This window comes from Mesoplodon bidens (assembly GCF_964165515.1).
Source record: "Mesoplodon bidens genome assembly, chromosome: 6".
Classification (NCBI taxonomy): Eukaryota; Metazoa; Chordata; class Mammalia; order Artiodactyla; family Ziphiidae; genus Mesoplodon; species Mesoplodon bidens.
In genome coordinates this window covers 44,489,576-44,511,893 of record NC_138162.1, presented here as the reverse complement: position 1 = coordinate 44,511,893, position 22,318 = coordinate 44,489,576, and the positions used below count along the sequence as shown (strand labels likewise).

Sequence of the window (22,318 nt, the reverse complement as noted above, 5' to 3'; positions counted from 1 at the left end):
TTTAAAGGCAACTTTCAAAAATCAAGGCAAAGCATTTCTTCTTCCCTTCAACTGTAACGTTTCCTTCAGTGTCCAATATAGTACCAAAGTTAACCATTTTTGTAATGCCTGTTTTTTAGAATCAATATAATTAAGAATGCACTTTTCATTACAGGCTAAACCAAAAAGATGGCCACCTTCTTTTCTTTTCTTGAAATTTCTAATTACTAACATTAAGAAGAGCAGAAAAGAATCATTACCTGAGGATTCACTCCAGCAAGAGCCTGTAGCATTTGTTGGATAAACTGCTGGTGTCCAGATTCGGTGGTTCCTGCTGTGGGACTTGGGTTTTCACCAGATGCAGAATTAGAACCACTGGTTCCAGAAGAGCCTCCAGTGCTTCCTAATGCCCCCAGGCCAGGAGTAAACCTAGAAAAAGCGTAGATTGTTAGTAAACCTAAACTCCTGCAAAACAAGAGGCCAGACCAGGCCAGCTGATGGTAAATCAGTTACATTTCAACACAGTATTAGCCAAGTTATCTTCTTAAAATAACCATTTTTAACTTTGAAAACCTCTGTCTTAAATAAAACAATCTCAACCAAAAAAAGGGAGGATGGCATTAAGTCTGAAATTCTCAGAGAAGAAAACCATTGTGCACTTTCATAATCTTCCCCAAACAAACCTACCCTGGGATGAGGCCAGGGGCTTCAGTCGCTAAGGTCTGTAAACCCTGCTGAATCTGTAACAAGGCCTGCATTGCTCTAGGGTTTGACATTGCTGATAACGTATCAGGATTCTGCATCTAAGGAAGAAAGAAAACCAATGGTTACGAGGGAATTAAAGTCAGTGAAGGTAAAATTTAAATGTTTTCTTTGCTACGCTTCTTGAGAAAATCTAATACCTTACTCCTAGACACTGTGAATCCATAATTTCTTTCCCAAAATAAACACAAGCACCTCCTCTTTGACAGCAATCTAGTGTGCAAATCGTTACTTGACCTCCTCCCAAGTCCATCATGAAAGCCATTTTTCATAATGAAAGACAATCAGGAGCTCCTCTGGAAGCCGCAGCTGTTCCCCATTTTCCAACAGATAAAAGTATTATTTCTGAGAGACAACCTCCAAATGCACAGTTTATATAACATGGTAATAATGGTGAAAGCCACATATTCCTCCTGACCAAGTGTTATCTATTGCTGATGTAACAATTTTACCAGTCAGATACACTCTAAAACAATAGTTCCAAAGGTGAAGTTAATACATGTGTCCGGGTCAGCTCCCCTACTTCCAAATATACACCACCTGACTAACCAAAAAAGATAGGCTTCCATCATTACAACAGATCAAGGACACTAACCTTGGATTATGGTTTACAGGCCTGGGGATCATTTGCATAATATTTAAAATCCCTCCCTAGAACTACCAGTTTCAAAATGCCAAGACTGACTTCTCTTCTTTTTAAATAGTAAAATTACCATGGCCATCTCAAGTACTTTTCTAATAATAAAACCTTCTTTATATGACAACACGGACAATTTTAATCTTGCTAATTCGAGTTTGAGGAATGAGATCTACCCCTTGGAAAACAGGCATTCTATTAATTTGGAGTACCTGAAACATTACAAAGAAATCAAACATGTAAAATAGGATAGGGTAGCTCTTTCCTGTTACTAGAGATTAGTTAAACCATAAAGTGTAACATGACAATGAAGCACTTCAAAGTTAGTAAAGTGAAAGGAAATGGTTTATGGTATTAACGAAGCATTCAAAATCCTAAATCCTCAAAAGCAAAAACCAAATGGTCCTTTCCTCAGAATTTATATTTAAAAAATATAAGCAAAAGGTCAGCAGTGAAATGGGGCTCAATTAAGATCAAGCTGAATTCTCTGCAAATTGACAGCAGACTGTATTCTACGTTTTGCTATCAGCCAGAGAAAAGCAAGGAAAATGTTTACCACCAAACTTTTTCAAGCAAATCATTACCGAAGATAACTAGCTTCTTTTCTTACTCACTTGTTGGAGGAAAGTTGGGAGCTGTTGTCTCATTTGTTCTTGAAGCTGAGGATTTCCAGCAAATAGGGGATTATTCAGCATCATCTATGGGGCAAGTGTTCAAACAATTTTAACTGGAAATATCTGAAACAAGTAATGTACCTTGTTTAATAGTCTATCTTCCTCCAAGTGCCTAATCTGGTACTTAACAAGGAGGAAGGTAGAACATGAATAAAAAAGGGAAGATACTGTCCACAAAAGGGATTGCCAAAACAAAACAAAAACAAGGCATCTTCTCTCTCAATGGGAATGGTGATTATGGTAATGACATGCAATATCCTAAAAAATAAAAGCAAACATTTGACTTTTCCTTGAGTAAAGGTGAATATTTGCCCTTGAAAGGAAAATGGGAGTAACTGGCATTCATGAAGAGATATTTTCTGCTACACTGACAGAATAAACATAAGCATCAATACATGAAACTATACATGGCTTGCACAGACACCTCAACACACAAGTGGCAAGCACAGAGAAAATCCAGATCTGGAGCTGCTGTATCTACCTGTCTACTGCAAAACAGGTAATATTAGGTCCAGAAAAATAACACCGCAGAACAGCAACCAACTTGCCAGAGAAATGGAGCTGCTAGGTGAATATAAGCCTAGGACTAGCACCGATAGATCTCTGGGGATAAAGTATTAAAATGCTTTAAAAAGACCTTAAAAGATGTAAATCCATTTGAGAACACGAAGATTAGCCTCTGGATTCCACCTTATTACCACCACAGATGAGAAAAATGGCATGCCTCCTAACCTTCAAATGGGTGTTAAGAGTTAAAAAGTCAGGGTCAATATTAACATGATGTTGTATACCTGAAAATAAGATTACAATACCCGATCAGCATAACCAGAAACTAGTAAATTCTCAGCTTCAAAAAAGACAAATTTTTATATCAGTTTCCCCAGATGGAGTGAAAAGTCAACTAACAATGATTTACTGATAGCCTATTTACCAGTCCACATCCAAAGTCTGGGGTGGTGGGGGATGATCCTTGCCCTCAAGTAAGTAACTATATTTGAGAGTAATTATATGTTAACTACTAGAAGCAGAGAGAATTCTTCCCTCCCTCCTTTAGTTTATCAATTGTTGCAAAGCAGATTAAGTTAATTTCAACAAAATAAAGTAGGAAGAAGTCAGACAATGTTTTATGGATATACAGCATTTATTTCACAGTGACCAATAAGTTCACAGTAAATAAAGTAAAACCTACTTGAGACCAACAAACCTGCTTCTTTAACGGCTCCAGTCAAATATTTTTTATTACGAACATATATCAATAAAGTTATCACATTTATCTTTCAGGATTCATGTTATTTGAACAAGTGTGTCATCTTAAACTGATTCATTCCTTCTCAGAAAATTGTATCTCATTTGATTAGGATATTTCTCCTAATGTACCTGACTATATATAACAACAGTTTCTACAATCAGACTTTTTTGAATACCTAAAAATCAAAATCAGAATAGAGAAACTACAAACTTTAATCTGCTGGTAACCAAAGTACATTGTAAGCATTTCTAACAATTGTCTATAATAAAGGACGATTCATATCTAGCTTTCTTTTGTCAACATTTTGTTTTAGAGTAAAAAAGCAGCATACAAAAGTGGTCAAGTCACTTTATAAATGTAAAATTGTTAGTTTAAATGGCCGGGAATGTGCTTGTTAAAGTCAAAATTTTAAAGCAAGATGCACATTTAATGCTTATTATTAATTAGCTAAATATACATTTAAAACCATACGAATAGGATCACTTTGCATACATATTTTCCATTTATTTTAAACAAAAGTACTAGCACAGTAAGTTGAAGTATTTAATACTAATAATCAGTCTAATAATTTTCTTATGAATAAAACAATATTTCATAAAACATACCTACAATATACAAAATTTAAAGTATACAAAAAATTTATCTAAAAAATCTTTATTTCCAATTTTACAAATTTTAATAGGACAGAAGCTGTTGCTGAGGATTGCAACTCAAAGATATCTGCTATATACTTGAATCAACATGGTTCCAAATTTCAGAAGTATAAAAACTGTTTCAATTGACATAATGAAGAAAGTGATTAACTTTAAAAGCTTTTAAAATTTTGGAAATGGAAAGTGACTATAAAGGAAACTTTCAAATTCCCAACATTCCACAGAAGGGAAGCCATTTTTAATAAGTAGCAAATACAAATCACAGATGATCAAGATTTAGTTCACATTCTCCAAGGTTTTTCAAGCCCAATGGTTCTTAACCCTATGAGTATATCAGAATCACCTAGGGAACTTGGGGGAAAAAAAAAATTCAATACAGTTATATCAAAATCTCTCAGGACAGGGCTAAGAATTTTTTTTTTTTTAATTTTAAAGTTCCCAAAGTCATTCTAAATGTTAAGCTAGGGTTGAGATCCACTCATTTTTTTTAGTTATGGTCTGTTCAGAAACAAGTTAGAAAATGAATTATTTAATAAAGGACCAGTATACTAACTTTGGGCGGAGATCTGTAACGGAAAGAATGAGAATACTGTCCCCACAAATCTCTCTCCACCAATAGTTGACAATTTCAGGCTATTTTATAACTGCCATTTTGAACATGACTATTATTCAGAATCTGTGTGATCTAATAAAAGTATCAAATGTATTAATACTTCTAAATCACCTTCAAGATTTACCTTACACTAAAGAATAGGCTTCAAAAGGGAGAGCAATTCAAAACTTTTGTATTCATCTCCTATATCAACATATGTAGATACAAACTAAACCTGCACTTCTTTCTGAAGGGAGTGAACAGCGGAAACGAAGCTGTTTTAATTATATTATGAAGTATTAATTTACTGTAAAGAAACAAACTGTCCAAAAAATTGGAGATGCAGTTTGCCTACTTTTCTACTGTGTTAAGGCAGCACACACAAATGTGCCAAAATCACAATTATTTGATTAGGCCACTTCAATACACAGTGCTCAGTCCTTTATAATACAATTATAAACTCACCTGTGCAGCAAGGTCAGGGTTCTGGCTTAGTGACTGCATCATGCTTCTCATGTAGGGGGCAGACAACATGTTTTGCATAAGTTGTGGGTTTTCAGTTATTTGTTGCAACAAGCTCTGCATTCCTGGTGTGTTGAACATACTAGCTGAAAGTTTGTTTAAAAAAAAAAAGACATTTTATCAAGGAAAAGATACATAAAAGAAAGTTTTAAAACACAATATATACTATGCATAATTTTAGCAACTGCAGATAAATACACATATTACTTATCAACTGAACTAAGAAAGAATTTTAAAACTAAGATCTCCAAAACTACACGCCCAACATATACCAATAAAGGAGGGTTTATGGACTTTAAACATTCTGGTTGCATTTATAGGAAAATCACATCTTATGGAAAGGCTAGGTTCTAAAAAATCAATTTAAGGCAAAAATTTGATATGGTAAAAATTACTATTGAAAAAACCTCATTAAGTGAAGAAGTCTGAGCCAACTTTTCCTCCAGGATCGCTTAATTAGAATCATATTCAGCACTCAATATATGTTCCCACTTAAGAAAGAAGGAAGCCTTCTCGCCCAGGCCTCCACCCCATTTTCACTGAATCCTGGCACTCAATGGATTCAACCCCAAATTAAGGGAGCTTCTTCATACTTCAGTTTCCCCATCTGTAAAATGGGGTAAACAGTATCTACCTGATAGAGTGGTTTTGACAATTAATGTGTAGATGCTTGTTACTATTATTCTCTTTTTTTTGTAGAGAGCTATAGCTACATTTACAAGAATTCAACATTCTTTGAAAACTAATTAATTTGTTCAACATATATCCAGATTTTCACTTGCTGGCTAGATATACTCAAACTCAAGTAAACTTACAACGGATTAGCTTTTTCATTTCCCTTCTGTTCTTATTCCACCCAGTGTAGTTTAATGGGCTCAAAATATTTGACTCTTCCAGCTTACCTTTCTAGTTTATTATAATTCTGCTCTTTTTCTGTAATAATTTTTGCTTTTCCTATTCTCTCATGTTATTTCAATTTAGGTTTCTTCCCCCCACATCCTAGAGCCCAAGGATATTCAAAGATAGCTGATAAACATAGCCTGCAGGGCAAATATGGCCCATGACCTGTTTTTGTACAGCCCCTGAGCTAAAAATGGTTTTTACATATTTAAATGGTTGAAAAAAATAATAATAAAATCTGAAAACTGTATGAAATTCAAACTTCAAGATCCATAAGTAACATTTTATTGGAACATAGTCATGCTCCCTCATTTATTATCTATAGCTGCCTCTGCACTACAAAAGCAGAGTAGTTTCGACAGAGGCTCCACATGGCACTATCATACTGCTCTATACTGCTGTTCAGCATACCACAAATCACAGTGAGTCAGTTATACCTCATGCCATACGAATCACTGTAGCCATGCTGTTATTTCTTTTTTCATTACCATTGCATACCAATTATATCAGAACAAGAAAAAGGGGAGAATTGGACTATGAATGCCCTGCTTTTAAGGCACAGAAGAATATGGATTATTTTATCAAATGAGATGGCAAAACTGTATTTACTATGCAATGACACTAAAAGAATACAATACACTTCAACACTGCTACAACACTTATCACAGTATTCCCAACTCACAGTAAAGTCAGAAAAATACAAATATAAAATACAATTATCTCATCATAGCCAAACTGCTTCACAAAAATAAAAAATGAAAATAAGGCTGCAACCAAAGTTAGGTTCCCAAATGGTTCTTTTGTTAGCCAAGCAAGGAAAGCAGTATACTAGTGGTGATTAATTAGCATTGTTATTTAAATCTTGACTGCAGCTGCCAAATAAATGTGTCCAGAGAAAATAAACCTAAGACCATTAGCCTTTCAAGGAGAACAGTTTCTCAAGAGTTAAAGGACATTGGGCTCTACATCAATAATCAATTAAAAAACAATGCAGGGACTTCCCTGGTGGTCCAGTGGTTAAGACTCTGTGTTCCCAATGCAGGGGGCCTGGGTTCGATCCCTGGTCAGGGAACTAGATCCCGCATGCTGCAACAAAGATCCCACACGCAGCAATGAAGATCCCACCACGTGCCACAACTAAGACCCGGTGCAGCCAAATAAATAAATATATTTTAAAAAATTATACAGAGTATGAAACTACATAATTTTTTAAATGCAAATTATTTTGAGTAGTATTCCTTGCTTCTTGACAAATGTTACTGATACTGCTCAGTTCTTGTATTTGAGGAGTCAATGTCAAGTTTGAAGTAACTGAAAAATTAGTTTTTATAAACAGTCTGCATGGACTAACAGGCAAAACTATTTTCAAAGTTGAGAGAACACTCATTTGGTACAACCTGAAGTAGAATCTGCTAAGATATGCTACATCTAATGATGATAAAAACACATGTGGAGTATTAAAAGAATTACTCGGACAAAGATATAATGCTTATAAAGTATTTTTAATGCTTATAAGTATTTAAATGCTTATAAGGTATTTAAAGACTATAGTTAATCACTGTCTTATTCATCAGCAGGTACTCTGGAACATATTTTGAACTTTCACGTTATTCAACTGGTAAGAGTATCAATGATGAACTTCACTTCACTCTTGTGAACTCAGCCATAGTCAATTTCATGAACTTTTGTCAGAAATATGCTGACTTGCCCAAACACACAGCAGAGTCTGATGGCTTAACAGAGGTCAAGTTTTCTGGTTTTGTTTGTTTGTGTTTAAAGAGGTAAAGTTTTACTGCAATTTTTCTAGCTCAGAGCTAAGACTGAAATTCTTCTGAACCACTCGACCACCATTATCAAACAATAAATGACTTTGGAAATTATCTTTTGCTAAAGACTTGGTAATGTTTCTCAATGAATTCCCAAAATTACAAGGCAAAACAGCATTTATACGCCAAACTCATACTGTGGTTAAGTCATTCTGACAACAAATGAAATTGTCTGAATCACAGGCAATGTCAGGCTGCTTTATACATTCTCGTGCTGTCAAGTTAAAACAAGCAGCAAGTTCTCCATTCCCACAAACGTGCAGTAAAGATAGTTTTGAGCTCACAGTATTGTTCCAACAGCATTTTTTGGACCTCAGTGCAAGCGCCAAGAAATACCCACATTTTAAAATTCATTTAATTGTATAACTGAGGCACTACCACCTAATCTTCAATTGGAAGTGATTCATCTGTCATGACATGCTAAAAGCCAAAAGAATCTAACAGAATCCTATAAATGCTTTCCAACTGATGAATGTGCTACTATAATAATATATTTTGGGAATGAATACATATTTGAATGAAATAAGTAAAATCTCATTACCTATCAGTATTAACAGATGAACATTTGCAAATGATTTGCAACTGACAAAAGGAAACACTGTGAACATCAATTAAGCAAAATGTCATCCCTAAAAAGAATTCCATTCCTATCATTAGTGGATATGTGTAATAAAATGTTATACCCAATTATTATTATATTTTTAATTCCATCAATAAAAGAACTGTGGAACTTTGTTTTCTCTCATAATGTAATACTTTTTTTTTTCTTTTTTGGCCATGCCACGTGGCTTGCGGGATCCTAGTTCCCTGACCAGGGATCAAACCCACGCTCTAGGCAGTGAAAACATGGAGTCCTAACCATTGGACCACTGGGGAATTCCCTTCATAATGTGATATTCTTGATTTTGCCTCTTGGCCTGCAAAGCCTAAAGTATTATAATCCCTTTGCAGAAAAAATTTGCTGACCCCTGCTCTAAGATTTCCTCAGCTTCCAGAGTGAGCGCTTACGGGGCAAAAGAAGAATCACCAATTTCACCTTTCAGGTATATGGGGTGTACTTACGAATATATATGCATACCTAACTAACTTCGAAGAGTTGAGTAAACATTATAATAGTAAAAAAATATATAATAACAATGTTAAGCCATCAGGGTACATTCGTTTTTGTTGTTTCTTATTTTCCTTTGATGGAAATATTAACATGAAATCTTAAATACTGTATCAAGCCATTAAATAAAAAATCTGAGTAAGAAGTTGCAAAACCATTTTTTGTTTGTAAGACAAAGTTGTTACTACACCATGCTACAGTAAAAAAGCAATTCGCCTATCAGTGGGGAAACCCGATTAAACCTTTGTTGTCTCTGCTCTTAGACCTCTAAAATGTGAATAAAGCATTTCTCTCAAAAGTCTGTCAGTAAGAATCAAATAAGCATTAAGTAAAATCAGAACAGGATAATTCTTTTCCTTGTTTTAAACATGGTATTATCTGGATGTTTAGACTTATCGCAGTGATCATTTTGTAATCTATACAAATATTGTATCATTACATTTTACACCTGACACCTGAAGCTAATACGTTATATGTCAATCATACCTTAATTTTTTAAAATGGTATTAAATTTTTATAAAAACATTTTGTATTTTATCCAAAAACCTGATGATATCCACTGTATTCTATAAAAGAATATATACTACGGTGACCATTCTGATTATTTCCTTTCAGTAGTGAATTTTTAAAAATTCCTCATCCAGCATCCCATTTTTCTACTTCCTCTGCCAAAACATAGGTGTCTTTTAAAACATACCTAATCACTCTCACCTTAGGGACATGGCTCCATGCTTTCATTTCTTCTCATTTAAATGCTAACTATTAGGACTAAAATCATCATTCTAGCTACTGATTTTGGACCTAATTCTTAGCATGTTAACATCTGAATAGTTGAAAAGGATATCCACTTACTGAGTCTAGTCTACAGAAAAATGACCAAAAGTAAATTCCTAACCTGCTCACACATCAGAATCTCTAGCAACTTTACACAAACACAGATCTTAAACTCCACTGTGGCAGATTCTGATCCATAAGGTCTGAGGTTAAGACTTAGAAATCTGATTTTTAAACAAATCTGGCAGGTACTCTGATGCAGCTAGTTTAGTCCTGGTGTCAGGAGTGGACACCCATTGTTTTCTATAAAAGAACACAAAACTGGACTAAAGCCAAGGAAAATGTGTACAAGTGATTAAGTATACAGGTAACTGTGTTACCCCTACACTTCAGTTTTCCTATGCTGTTGAAAGGAGAAGACAACCCACTTCTCCCAAACCATCTTACGAGAAGAGAAAACCACAAAACTGCCTCTGGAAACCTTCAGTAACCTTTTGCACTAAAATGCACACAAGTGATTAATACTAATTATTATGTATTTAAAGCATCCTTAAAAAACAAAAAAAGCACCTTGCAACATGAAAAGGCAGTTCACAAAAGTTGTTCCTCATACACACACAAAAGCACTTAGGAAAACAGTATAAGAAATGTTTTTGTTGTCCAAATAAGTGAGAACAAAGGGAAAAAGTATCAGTTGTTATGAGCATACCTCCTACTCCAGGCCCCAAATTTGGCACAGTAGAACTCTGTCCGGCAGTGCCACTGGCAGCACCACTACTAGTGCCCCCCACAGTGCTGGTGGTGCCACTGGAAGCTGATGAACTCTGAGAAGCCTGTGGAGCCCATGGATTGGGTAATGGATCTCTATTTTCTGTACGGGAAGGTTGACTACCTTCACCTGAGGATGTATTGCTCACTAAGGAAGCAAACGGATTGCCACCAAACTGTAATAAAAGACAGAAAAATTATAAAGAATAAGCTTTTGTCTTAAATAACAGATATGGAACTCCCTGTTAATGAAAATTGCATTTCTGCATATAAAGGCAACCCTCAACCACACATATATTTAGTTAAAACAGGAGCCTTGGCCTGAGCCTCAGAGCCAGTGTTATTACCTGTTCTTGTGCAGCACTCAGCATTGGTTCCTGAATATCTGTGTACATGCGCCGTAAAGCATTATATCCCCCTGGGATGCTTTCCAGGTTGCTCAAAGCTCGGTCCTGGTTTCTCATCATTTCCTGCATCATTGCTGGATTCCTAGCAAGTTCCAATGTCTAAGAAAAAGATTTCCGGGGGGGGAAAAAGAAGGCACTGAAATACACATGAACTATTTTAGCTATTAACTGCCACAGTTAATTTTATAAGTTTTCTAATTCTATGAATTAGGAATCTTCAATATTTAAATCAGAAAATTATTTTGAATAATTCCTGTTGGAAATCACCTCAAAAAGCAAGCTAACATTCAAATAACATCAAAAGAGAAGCACTTTGTTATGCATGACTGTCCATCTCTTGAATTGGACTCTTTTTGTTTCCCAAATCTGCAAAATAACTATTTACAAAAATCTTTAAAATACAGCACAAAATTCAAAGTTTAAATAGTTCGAATTACAGCTTTGTTGAGTTTTCCTGAACAAGGATTAGGAATTTTTTTTTAGCTTATAAATATGGCAAGCTCTTTAAATACAGAAAATTAAATAGGAAGAAATAAGTATATAATTTCTTAGCTAAATGAAACTTTTCACATACTTGTCTCATAATATCTGGATTATTCAGCATATGACTAATTTCTGGATTTCTCTGTATCAACTGCTGCATTTGTGGATTGGCCATAATTAACTGCCTCATCAGGTCAGGATTTGAAAGCATGCTCTGGACAAAGGGATTCTCCATGATCTGGACCATCATTTCAGGATTGGACATAAGTTGCCGCTGCATCTGGCTCTGTAGTTCAGAGAAGTTGGTAGTATTCAAACCCAAGCTACTCAGACCTGCAAGTCCTCCAAGCCCACCTAAGAAGATAAAGGGAAAAACACACATAAATGAAATTCAGAAATTTTATCATTAATACGACTAGGCTAAAATATGAAGATGCAAAAATATTAACTGAATCAATAGCCTATTAACAGAAAACCATTCAGTTTAAAGCAAAAATAGAATTCCTATTACTTTCATAAGTACATGTTTAATTTCTATAATTCAGACTTGTAAAAATGCATTCACTTTGATATTCAAGTATAAGTAATAAAACCAAATAAATATATATTTCCTATGTGTAGTATAATACCAAAATATATTTGGTCTTTGTCCCTGGTTCTAGGCCCAGAGCTCCTAAAACCCTTAGAATTTCCTGACTGAAGGGAATGTCTTTTGTTATTTGTAACAAGCCCCTTTGGATCATACTTCATTTATGCTAATGATGTTTCTTAGGGTGGAGCCCCTAGACAGCCTCAGGATGGGGTGGTCACCACAAAGACCAAGTGATTTGAGAGCTGGAACTTTCAGCCCCATCCACCAACCTCCAGGACTAGAAAAGGATATGGAGATGGAGTTCTGTGAAACTCTTGTGCAATGAGGTTCAGAAGCTTCTGGGTTGGTGAACACATCTAGGTGCTATTAGGAGGACACGCCCAGAGAGGGCATAGAAGCTCCGCACTCTTCCCCCACCCCCCATGCCTTACCCTATGCTTCTCTTCCACTTGTCTATTCCTGAGATGTATCCTTTACAATAAACTGGTAAATTTAAGTAAAGTGTTTTCCTGAGTTCTGTGAGCAATTCTAGCAAATTACCAAACCTGATAAGGGGGTTGTGGGAACACCCGATTTACAGCCTGCCAGTCAGAAGTACTGGTAGCCTGAGACTTGGACTGGTATCTGAAGTAGGAGCAGTCATGGGGGACTAAGTCCTTTAACTTGTGGGATTTGACACTAACTCCAAGTAGGTAATGTCCGAATTGAACTACTGGATACCCACCCAGGCAGTGTTGGAGAACTGGCTGGTATCAGAAAAACACCCCGGAATATGTCCGCAAAGGAAGAAATGAAAACTATACAGTAGATTATACTTCTAATAATCTCTTTCCAGAAGACTACTTTAAGCGTAGCAAGTAGAATTCACTTATGACTGGTTGAAACAGAGCTGCTGCCAATCATGAAAATAGATGTCTCTCTGGAGGAATTAAATCATGGAGAAACCTAATAGATCCAAGAGGATGATTAAGTGCTTATTGTAAAACTTTGTAAAATTATATAACCAGCCAAATGCATTCATTCCTCACTTAGCACTGTGCTACATGTTGGGAATAAGGTGACAAGAAAGACACAAGTATACCCTCAGAACTCAATCTGGTGGGAAAGATTGACAAAGAAAACAAATGCAGAATAAGTACTTCAAAAGAGACATTCACAGGATATCACGGTAATATAGTACCTAAGTGAAATGGCTGCTTTCCCACAAGATGACATTTAATGAACTTGGAAAATGAGTAAGTTGGCAAGAAGTAGGGAGTGCTGGGAGGAAGATTTAATACTAGGCACAACAAACATTATATACAAAAGCACAGATATAAATGTGAGAATTGATGTATTCTTAAAACCACAAACAATTCAGTATGACCAAAAGGGCAAACAGCAGTGCTCACCAAACGTCTCATGTGCAGCCTTCTATTTCTTTTGCAGTTGGACAGGCCCATGTGACTAGTTATGGCCAAAGGATTGCAAGAAATGATGTGTGTCACTTCTGGCCCAAGTACAGAATACAAGGTCCAGCTTGAGACACTTTAGCTGTCTAATCTGCCACATTCCAAATGGTGCAGCTACAAGATGGCAGAATTCCATTAGCTTGAGTCCCTGAGGACTATGTAGATGGAGGCCTCACTGACCAGTGAAGAACATGAAGCACGAGCAAACTATTACATTTAGAATGGATAAACAACAAGGTCCTACTGTATAGCACAGGGAACCATACTGAATATCCTGTGATAAACCATAATGGAAAAGAATATAAAAAAAGGATGTCTCTGTGTATAACTGAGTCACTTTGCTGTACAGCAGAGATTGGCACAGCACTGTAAATCAACTCTACTTCAATTAAATAAATTTTTTTAAAAAACGAAGAATGAAGAAAAGCTTTAGAGCAAGAAATTAAGCTTTGTGGTAATAAGCCACTGAGTTTGGGGTTATCTATTACCACAGGATAGCCTATCCTAACTAGTATAACTGTTGAGATATGGTAAGAAATGGGGATGGAGAGGTAGATGGGGACTACATCACAAAGTCCTGAAAGATTTTAAAAGCAAGACAGTCACTTAAGATATTCTAATAACAGTGTGGAAATGACACAGAGCAAACATTTTTAAAAGCTGAGGAGCTACATCACGGAAGTAACAACAGAATAGAATAATTGCATGGGGTGGGATAGAGAAGATTTTATGGACCAAGAGATTTGGCTGGGGAGAGGTAGTAGTTTGAGACAAGATGATGAGTTTTTATATTTGTTTTGTTCTTCTTTGCTTTCTAAGGAGGCACATGCAGGCTAACGGACTCAGAGAACATCAGGCAATATCAAAGAGAGCTGAATACAAGGCATAGAGTTCAGAAGTGATGTGGGCTGAGGTAAAGATCTGAGAGTCAACAAGTTATAGTTAGGATAATGTCACTTGGGGAAAATAGAGTAAAAGAAGAGAAGAAAAACAAGGCAGAACTCTGGGGAACAATACTAATATAAGGAATACGAAGAAGAGACCCACAAATGAGAGAGAAAAAAAGTGGTCAGAAAATTAACCAGGGAAAAAGAATATCAGGAATTAAAGAAAAAAAATTTCAAGGAAAGCCTGGTATGCATTGGAAGAGAGTGAATTAGACTTTAAATCACTTTCTTTTAATCTAAGTATCTAAAAATCTAAAAAAGTGTCCACTAAATTTGGCAAGCTAAGAGGTTAATGGTGACTTTATCAAGGGAATTTTCAGTAAAGTGATGGGGACAAGAAATGGAGCACAGCAAACTTAGTGAAAGAGAAATATAGACAGAAAACAGAAAATGCCTTTTCCAAAGATAGCTGACAAAGGAAGCAGAAGAAAGGTGGTAGTGGGATTCTGTGGCTTTTAAACATGGAATAGACCTTAACGAAAAGAGACAGCAAAAGAAAAGCTGAATATATAGGGTAAATGGAATAACTGATGGAGAAAAGTAACTAAGATAGGAGGGGGTGGGAATGAGATAAGAAATGCAGGGACTAGGGAGATGTATGGCCTCAGACAAATTAACTAAAAGCCTCCGTGGGCTTCAATTTCTTTGTCTATAAAATGAGGGAAGAGGGGAGAGATTTACCTCAAAAATACCTTTCATGAGTCTGAACACTAAATAATTTCATCCTCATCTCTCTAGATTGTTCATGTTAATAATTTTGCCATCTAAAACTCATCTGCTTCAACCCAAAGAGACACATTTAACCCAAGATCATTTTAAAAAATAAGAGCATCAAACATTAAAAAAAAAGGCAAATGTGAATCCATGCCATTACTAAAAAACTTTTTCTGGAAGAGGTGGAAGGTTTGATCCTCGATATGAGAAAACTGTACATATTTTTTTAAATGTCATTTCAAGGTACTATACTTGTCATACAACTTCGGAACTGAAAGAAGCATTAAGCCATTTATCTACCTAGTTCAACTTTTGTTAGCTTCAGACTACTCTTTTCCCCAAAAAACCTCCCAAAGAACCTCAGTGTAAAAACTGATATAAGAAAACTATTGATAGTTATGGCTGATGGAGAAGCTTCTTAACCACTGGGATTGCTCCCAGGCCCAGGCCTTTTTGTGAGCATTTAGAACAGTTAGGAAATCACTAATGCAATCTGATCCCTTCATTTTACAAACAAGAAAATTGTATTCAGGGGGTTAGCTTATGATCAACAACTAGCTAATCCTCTCCAGAGTCAATTATGTGGTGGTCGGATCAGGTATACATACAGTACATTTCTTTCATTATTGAAAAGAAATGTGTCACTTACTGACCACTTATTATATGTAAATGTAAGCTAAGCAAGTACATCTGTATTCCCAACTACTACTCCCTTAATACCTACAACTACAGAAATAAGCTATACAAGTTTTTTTTTCATTGCTAAAGTGACTTAATGTTTAATTATATCATTTTATTTAAAACTACCCTGGGGGGAAGGAAGTTTTTAAAAAATCCTTGTAAAAAATGACTAAAGATACTTACCTAAACCAAAAGGGCTGCTAGTGGCAGAACCAGATGTGGAGTTATTATTAGGAGCTGATGATACAGTAGCATTGCTTCCACTGGTGTTTGTTTGCTGAGCTGAATGATCCTGAGGCCTAGGAAAAATAATTATATCATGGTATAAACACTGGAGCTAACTATTTCAAAAGAACCTCTGGAACTCCAATACGCAGAAATAAAGTTTAAGTTTTCAGAACAACTCAAATTATCATAGAGTAAATACCCTGAAATAACTAAGCACTAGGAACACAAATATAAAGAAACATAGTGAAACCCCACAAAATCCAAACTATATTTCAACTGCCCTTCCTCAAGTATACTGTCATAAATATTTTATTACTTTCAATCATACTGATTATGTAAGAGAGGGAGATAGGTCACCTCACAGAAGAGGATCAGAGAGGGAGATAGGTCACCTCACAGAAGAGAATCAATGACTGGTCACAATCACAAAGCTTGACTATATAAGCTACTTTTTATCTACCCCTTTCTAAGTTCTTAAGGTTTGGGGGGGGGGCACTTTTACTCAGAACCTAAAAAAGTTAAAAGTAAAAAATAAAGAGAGACTTCACCAAAAGAAGGCTGAGAAATCAATACAAGTAATAACTGATTATTACTTAATATCCTTAAGTAAAAAATAAGGAGAGTTTATTGGAAACCCTTTCCATGTGACATGAGTTAAGAGTTCTGAATCTCATTTCATCTGAATGATGATAAAATACCATATCTGAGTAAGTCTAAGGGAGCTCTAGGAGCTCTTTCACTAAGTATAAAATAATTTTAAGTGAAAAGAAAATATACCAATTTGGTGATATTTTTACTTAGTGGTACACAAAGGCATCTCTTAAAAACTGAATGATGCCTTAGATTTAATGAAACATGGTTACTAATTTGTGGTTTGCCAAGAAGATGAGTCACCCCTGATCTCTGTCCAAAAATCTCTCTAAACAAAAAACATAGCTAAAAACATTAATTTACTTGTTTTGTAATTCAAATAATAACTCAATAATGATAAACCTAAAATATCAGATGTGTAAGCATTAGCATTACTGAATCATTAAAACATTTGCTATTTACATGAGCAGCAAATAAATGAATTTTAATCCATTTACATATTAATGACAGAAAGCCATTTAAAGCCAAGACTGGTTATTTTTAAGAGAGAAATGTAAACATTTATTCATGGTTTAAAGTTAAATGTCTTCTAAAAACACACCTGTTTTGTGTTTTGATGACAAGGTGAACAGTAAGTCCATCGTGAATTCCATGCTGACTCAAAGTATCTTGATCTTTTAAAATTTTTCCAGCAAATATCAACACAAGTTGGTCGGTATGGGATTTAAAACGTTTAGAGATTTCTTCCTTGAACTAAATAAGATAAAATAAATATGTATTACAGATGTTTGCATAACATCATCTAGTCTAGTTTGTAGAAGAAGTGCCTCAAAAGAAGCCCCCACTACAGATACTGCAACAACTCAAATATAAAGACATAGTCTTTCTGTGTCCATATCTTGATCTTAGTCGGAAATGAGTGTTACCACTTCACTCATCTCTAATGCAAACATTTTATTACAGGTGTACATATCTTATATTCAATCTTCTGCTAAGATCCAATAATTCACTTCTTTGTCATAGCCTTATTCTTTTTATATCAATGGTGCTAAACGTAGTTCAAGCCACACATAGCTCTTACCAAGTTTACAATAATCTTTTCCTCAGATTTCCATCTCAAATCCTGCTCCTTTCTAGCTCAATATAAAGAAAGCCAATTATACTGACTTTACATCCCACCTCTTTCATTAAACATTTATTAACAAGCAGTATCATGCAGATGCAAAGATAGAAAGCAAAAATCTTTCCCTGAAGGCAAGCAGTCAGGGGCTGTTTCCACCTTTGGGCTATTATGAATAATGTTGCTATAAACATTCATGTACAAGTTTTTCTGTGGACATATGTTTTCATTTCTCTTGGGTATATACCTAGATGTGGAATAAAATTACTGGGTCATATGGTAACTCTTGATTTAATCATTTGAGGAACCACCAAAGTGTTATCCAAAGTGGCTAATGGCTATACCATTGTACAATCCTACCAGCAATGTATAAGGGTTCTAATCTCTCCATGCCTTCACCAATATTTATTACCTGACTGGTTTTTTTAATAGCCATCCTAGTAGATGTGCAGTAGTTTTGATTTGCATTCCCCTGATGGCTAACAATGTTGAGCATCTTTTCATGTGCTTATTTATATGTCTTCTTTGGAGAACTTTATTAACATCCTTTGCCATTTTTTAATTGGGTTATTTGCCTTTCTACCATTGAGTTGTAAAAATTCCTTATATATTCTACATACAAGTCTTATCAGACATACGGTCTGCACAAAGAAATTTTTAAAGCAGAAACTCAGACAACAGAACAAATTGAGACCTTTTGGTCTTAACTGGAACAAAGTTTTGAACCCAGACATCCAGTGGACCCAAGAGAACTGAATCCTGAACTGGCAATACAGAAAGCCAAGCTAAAAGCTAATTCAATCCCCACCATCTACAGAATTCCTGGAAGACCTGACATGGTACCACCAGAGGCTGAGGATAAGGTATAAGGTGAGAGGTGCCTAAGGGCTAAAATAAGGGGATTTGAAAGTCTAAGAAGCAGACACATCTTCACTGCACACTAAGCAGGCAACTGTCCCTCCCCAAACCCAACAAAAGACTAGAAGATTTTTTTTTTCTCTCTGGAAGGGGAACAGAGGGTCTCTGAACTAAAGAACACACCAGACACATTGAGAACAGACATAAAACACTAAAAACAGAAGATTAAGTAAACAGAGACATACCAGATGCTGAGCCTTTCCCCCTTCACCTCACACCTATCAAACAGAATGCTGGCATCTGGACCTTCAACATCCAAGCAGAAAGATTATAATATATAGTGTCTCCAAGGAGAATCTAACCAGGCTAAAATAAACAAACTTAGAGATAAAGATCTAAGAGTTTTCCCCAGTTAGTCACCCTAAAGCAGAGGTTCCTAAAGTGAATGGAGGCCTCTATCTGCCCTGGGAAGAAGCATTTGGCAATGTCTAAGGACATTTCTGGTTGTCACAACAGGGCTTAAGTACCACTGGTGGGTAGAGACCGAAGATGCTGAACATCCTACAATGCACAGGACAGCCCCAACAACAAAGAATTTTCCAACTCAAAATGTAATCAATAACAAGATTGAGAAACTGCTGTACTTCTCAAAGTGCTGTCCCCAGATGAGCAACATTCGCCATTCTCAGGTTAACTTGGTAGAAATGCAAATTCTCAGGCCCCAACCAAATCAGAAACTCTGAGGATGGGGCCCAGTAATCTATGGCTTAACAAGCTTCCCAGGTGATTCTGATGGACACTACTAAGAACCACTGCCTGCTCTAGGTCTAATAAAGTTCCCCCAGATATGTAGGCAATAAAGGAATACATTAAGTGACATTAAAAGGATACAGCTACTAAAATCAACAAAAAAGGTGTCCTTAACAAATAAATTGCTACAGGGAAAAAGCAGAGGAGAACCTATAGATGAAATGATACTTTTAAGTACACAAGGGACACTCAACCAAGGTAAGACCATAAACTGGGTCATAAAAACAAACCTTGGAAATTTTAAATAATTGAACCATATAAGTATATTCCTTGACAATAATGGAATTACACTAGAAATCAATAACAGAAAGATATCTGGAAAACTCCCAAATTAAACAAAATACTTCTAAATAATTCATGGGTCAAAAAGAAAGTCTTGAGGAGCAATTAGAAAATATTTTCAACTGAACAAAAATGAAGTTACAATATGTCAAAATTTCTGAGATGCAGCTAAAGCCATGCCTAGGAAAATTTACAGTATTAAAGGCTTAAATTTAAGAAAGATCACAAATCAGTAATCCAAGTTTCAACCTTCAGAAACTAGACAAGCAAATGAAACCCAACAAAAAATAAAAATAAGAGCAGAAATCAAAATAAAAACAGAAAAATAAGAGAAAAATCTTTTAAAATGTTAGTAAAATTGATTAACCTCTAGATAGAATGGCCAAGAAAAAAACAAAGAAGACATAGACTAGCAATATCAGGAACAACAGAAGGAAATGACTACAGACCTCACAGATTTTATTAATAGAATAAGGAAAACTACATGCAATTATTTGACAACTTGGATGAAATGGACCAATTTCTTTAAAGATTCAAGCTGCCAGGACTCATTCACTCTCTCCTGAAAACAGAAGAGGAAACACTTCTCAATTTACTTTGTGAGGCCAATATTACCCTGATACCAAAACCAGAAAAGAAAACTAGGGACCAATATCCCTCATGAACACAGATGCAGAAATCCTCTGTAAAATACTAGCAAACAAATCCAGCAATATAGAACAAGAATAATTCTTCATTACCAAGTTAGGTTTATCCTAGAAATGTGAGGCTAAGTAAGTCAACATTTGAAAAATCAATAATTCACCACACTGACAAAAGAAAAAGAAAATCCACACCGTCTTATCAATTGACAGTAAAAAAAAAAAAAGGCATTTGAAACCATTCATTCATGACGAAAGTCCCAGGGAATCAGGAATAAAAGGGAACTACCCAGATCTGATAAAGTGCATCTACAAAATATCTACAATTTGGTGTAGAAATGGTGAACAACTGAATGCTTTCCCTCTAAGATCAGTAACAAAACAAGGATGTCTGCTCTCTATTCACTCTATTCAACAGCATATTAAAAATATCAGCCAATGCAACAAGGCAGGAAAAAGAAATAAAAGCCTACTTGCCAGAAAAGGAAAAATAGGAAACTTATCAGTCCCTTGCAATGTGTGAGCTTTATTTGGATCCCACTTGAAAAAAAAATATTTTGCAAGAGAATGAGAAGACAAGCCAGACTGGGAGAAAATATCTGGAAATGACACATCTGATAAAGGACTGTTAGCCAAAGTATACAAAGAACTTTTAAAACTCAACAAGAAACTGAACAACTGAATTAAAAAATGGGCAAAAAAATTGTAAGAGACATCTCATCAAAGATATACAGATGGCAAATAAGGATATCTGTAAAGATGCTCTGTATCATAGGCCATTAGGGGAACTGCCAATTAAAATAAGGAGACTGACTGCACTATACAACTTCTAGGATGGCCAAACCAAAAGAGATAACACTACCAAATGCTGCAACGATATGGAACAATAGGAACTCTCATTCACTGCTGATGGGAATACAAAATGGTATAGCCACTGTGGAAGACAGTTTAGCAATTTCTTACAAAACTAAACATACTCTTACCATTCGATCCAGCAATCACCCTCTCCTTGGTATTTACCCAAAGGAATTGAGAACTTATGTCCAGACAAAACCTGCACACAGATGTATATAGCAGCTTTATTCATTAATGTTAAAACTTGGAAGAAACCAAGAAATTCTTCTACTGGTGAATGGATAAATAAATCTTGGTATATCCAGACAATGGGATATTATTCAGCAATAAAAAGAAATGAGCTATCAAACCATGAAAAGAACCATAGAGGAACCTTAAATGCATACTACTAAGTCAAATAAGCCAATCTAAAAGGTTATGTACTGTATAATTCCAACTAGACGACATTCTGGAAAGAACAAAACTACGGAGACAGTAAATGGATCAGTGGTTGCCAGGAGTTAGGGTAGAGGTAGAGCACATACACTATACATTTGTCAAAATACCAAGAGTGAATCTCAAACTATGAACTTTGAGTGATAATGATGTGTCAATAGAGGTCCATCAATTGTAACAAATGTACCACTCTGGGGCGGGATGTCGATGGTGGGGGAGGTTAAAGTAGGGGGAGCAGGGAGTATGGGAACTCTGTACTTTCTGCTCCATTTGCTGTAAATCCAAAACTGCTCGAAAAAGTAAAGTATTTTTTAAAAGTTAAAACTACATAATAATAAATTAATGCCAACATTACTTAAAAATCATTTTGAAACAATGGGGAAATTCTGGACTGGTGAAATTAAGACATTATTAATTGGTAAAGCAGGAAATATATTGCATTTTTTAAAGGAATCCTTAGCTTTTAGAGGTACATGCTGAAATATTAAAGGATGAAGTGATATAAGGCATGAGAGATGCATCAAAATAATGGGGTATGGAGAGGGCCCTTAAGGGAAAGTACACCTGAAACAAGATGGCTCCAAAATTAATTGTCAAAGCTGGGTGAAGGATTCATGGCAGGGCTAACTTACGATTATCTCTACTTCTGTATATTTGAAATTATCCATGATTTAAAAATTAAGAAAAGGGCTTCCCTGGTGGCACAGTGGTTGAGAGTCCGTCTGCCGATGCAAGGGACATGGACATGGGTTCATGCCCCAGTCCGGGAAGATCCCACA

General features: G+C 35.6%; 1 protein-coding gene across 2 annotated transcripts in view; it reads right to left on the bottom strand.

Annotated features, from left to right (window-relative positions):
- The window catches only part of UBQLN1 (ubiquilin 1), a 41,531-nt gene that overhangs the window by 3,357 nt on the left and 15,856 nt on the right, over nucleotides 1-22,318 (bottom strand). The window contains exons 2-10 of one of the 2 annotated variants that reach the window (XM_081236177.1): nucleotides 17,140-17,291; nucleotides 15,903-16,018; nucleotides 11,426-11,688; nucleotides 10,792-10,950; nucleotides 10,386-10,620; nucleotides 5,012-5,154; nucleotides 1,993-2,076; nucleotides 667-782; nucleotides 240-408 (exon numbers count right to left, since the gene is read on the bottom strand). In XM_081236177.1, coding sequence (XP_081092303.1) covers nucleotides 240-408; nucleotides 667-782; nucleotides 1,993-2,076; nucleotides 5,012-5,154; nucleotides 10,386-10,620; nucleotides 10,792-10,950; nucleotides 11,426-11,688; nucleotides 15,903-16,018; nucleotides 17,140-17,291 — 1,437 coding nt within the window. The remainder of the gene's footprint in view (nucleotides 1-239; nucleotides 409-666; nucleotides 783-1,992; nucleotides 2,077-5,011; nucleotides 5,155-10,385; nucleotides 10,621-10,791; nucleotides 10,951-11,425; nucleotides 11,689-15,902; nucleotides 16,019-17,139; nucleotides 17,292-22,318) is intronic. The other variant, XM_081236178.1, reaches the window with a different exon arrangement.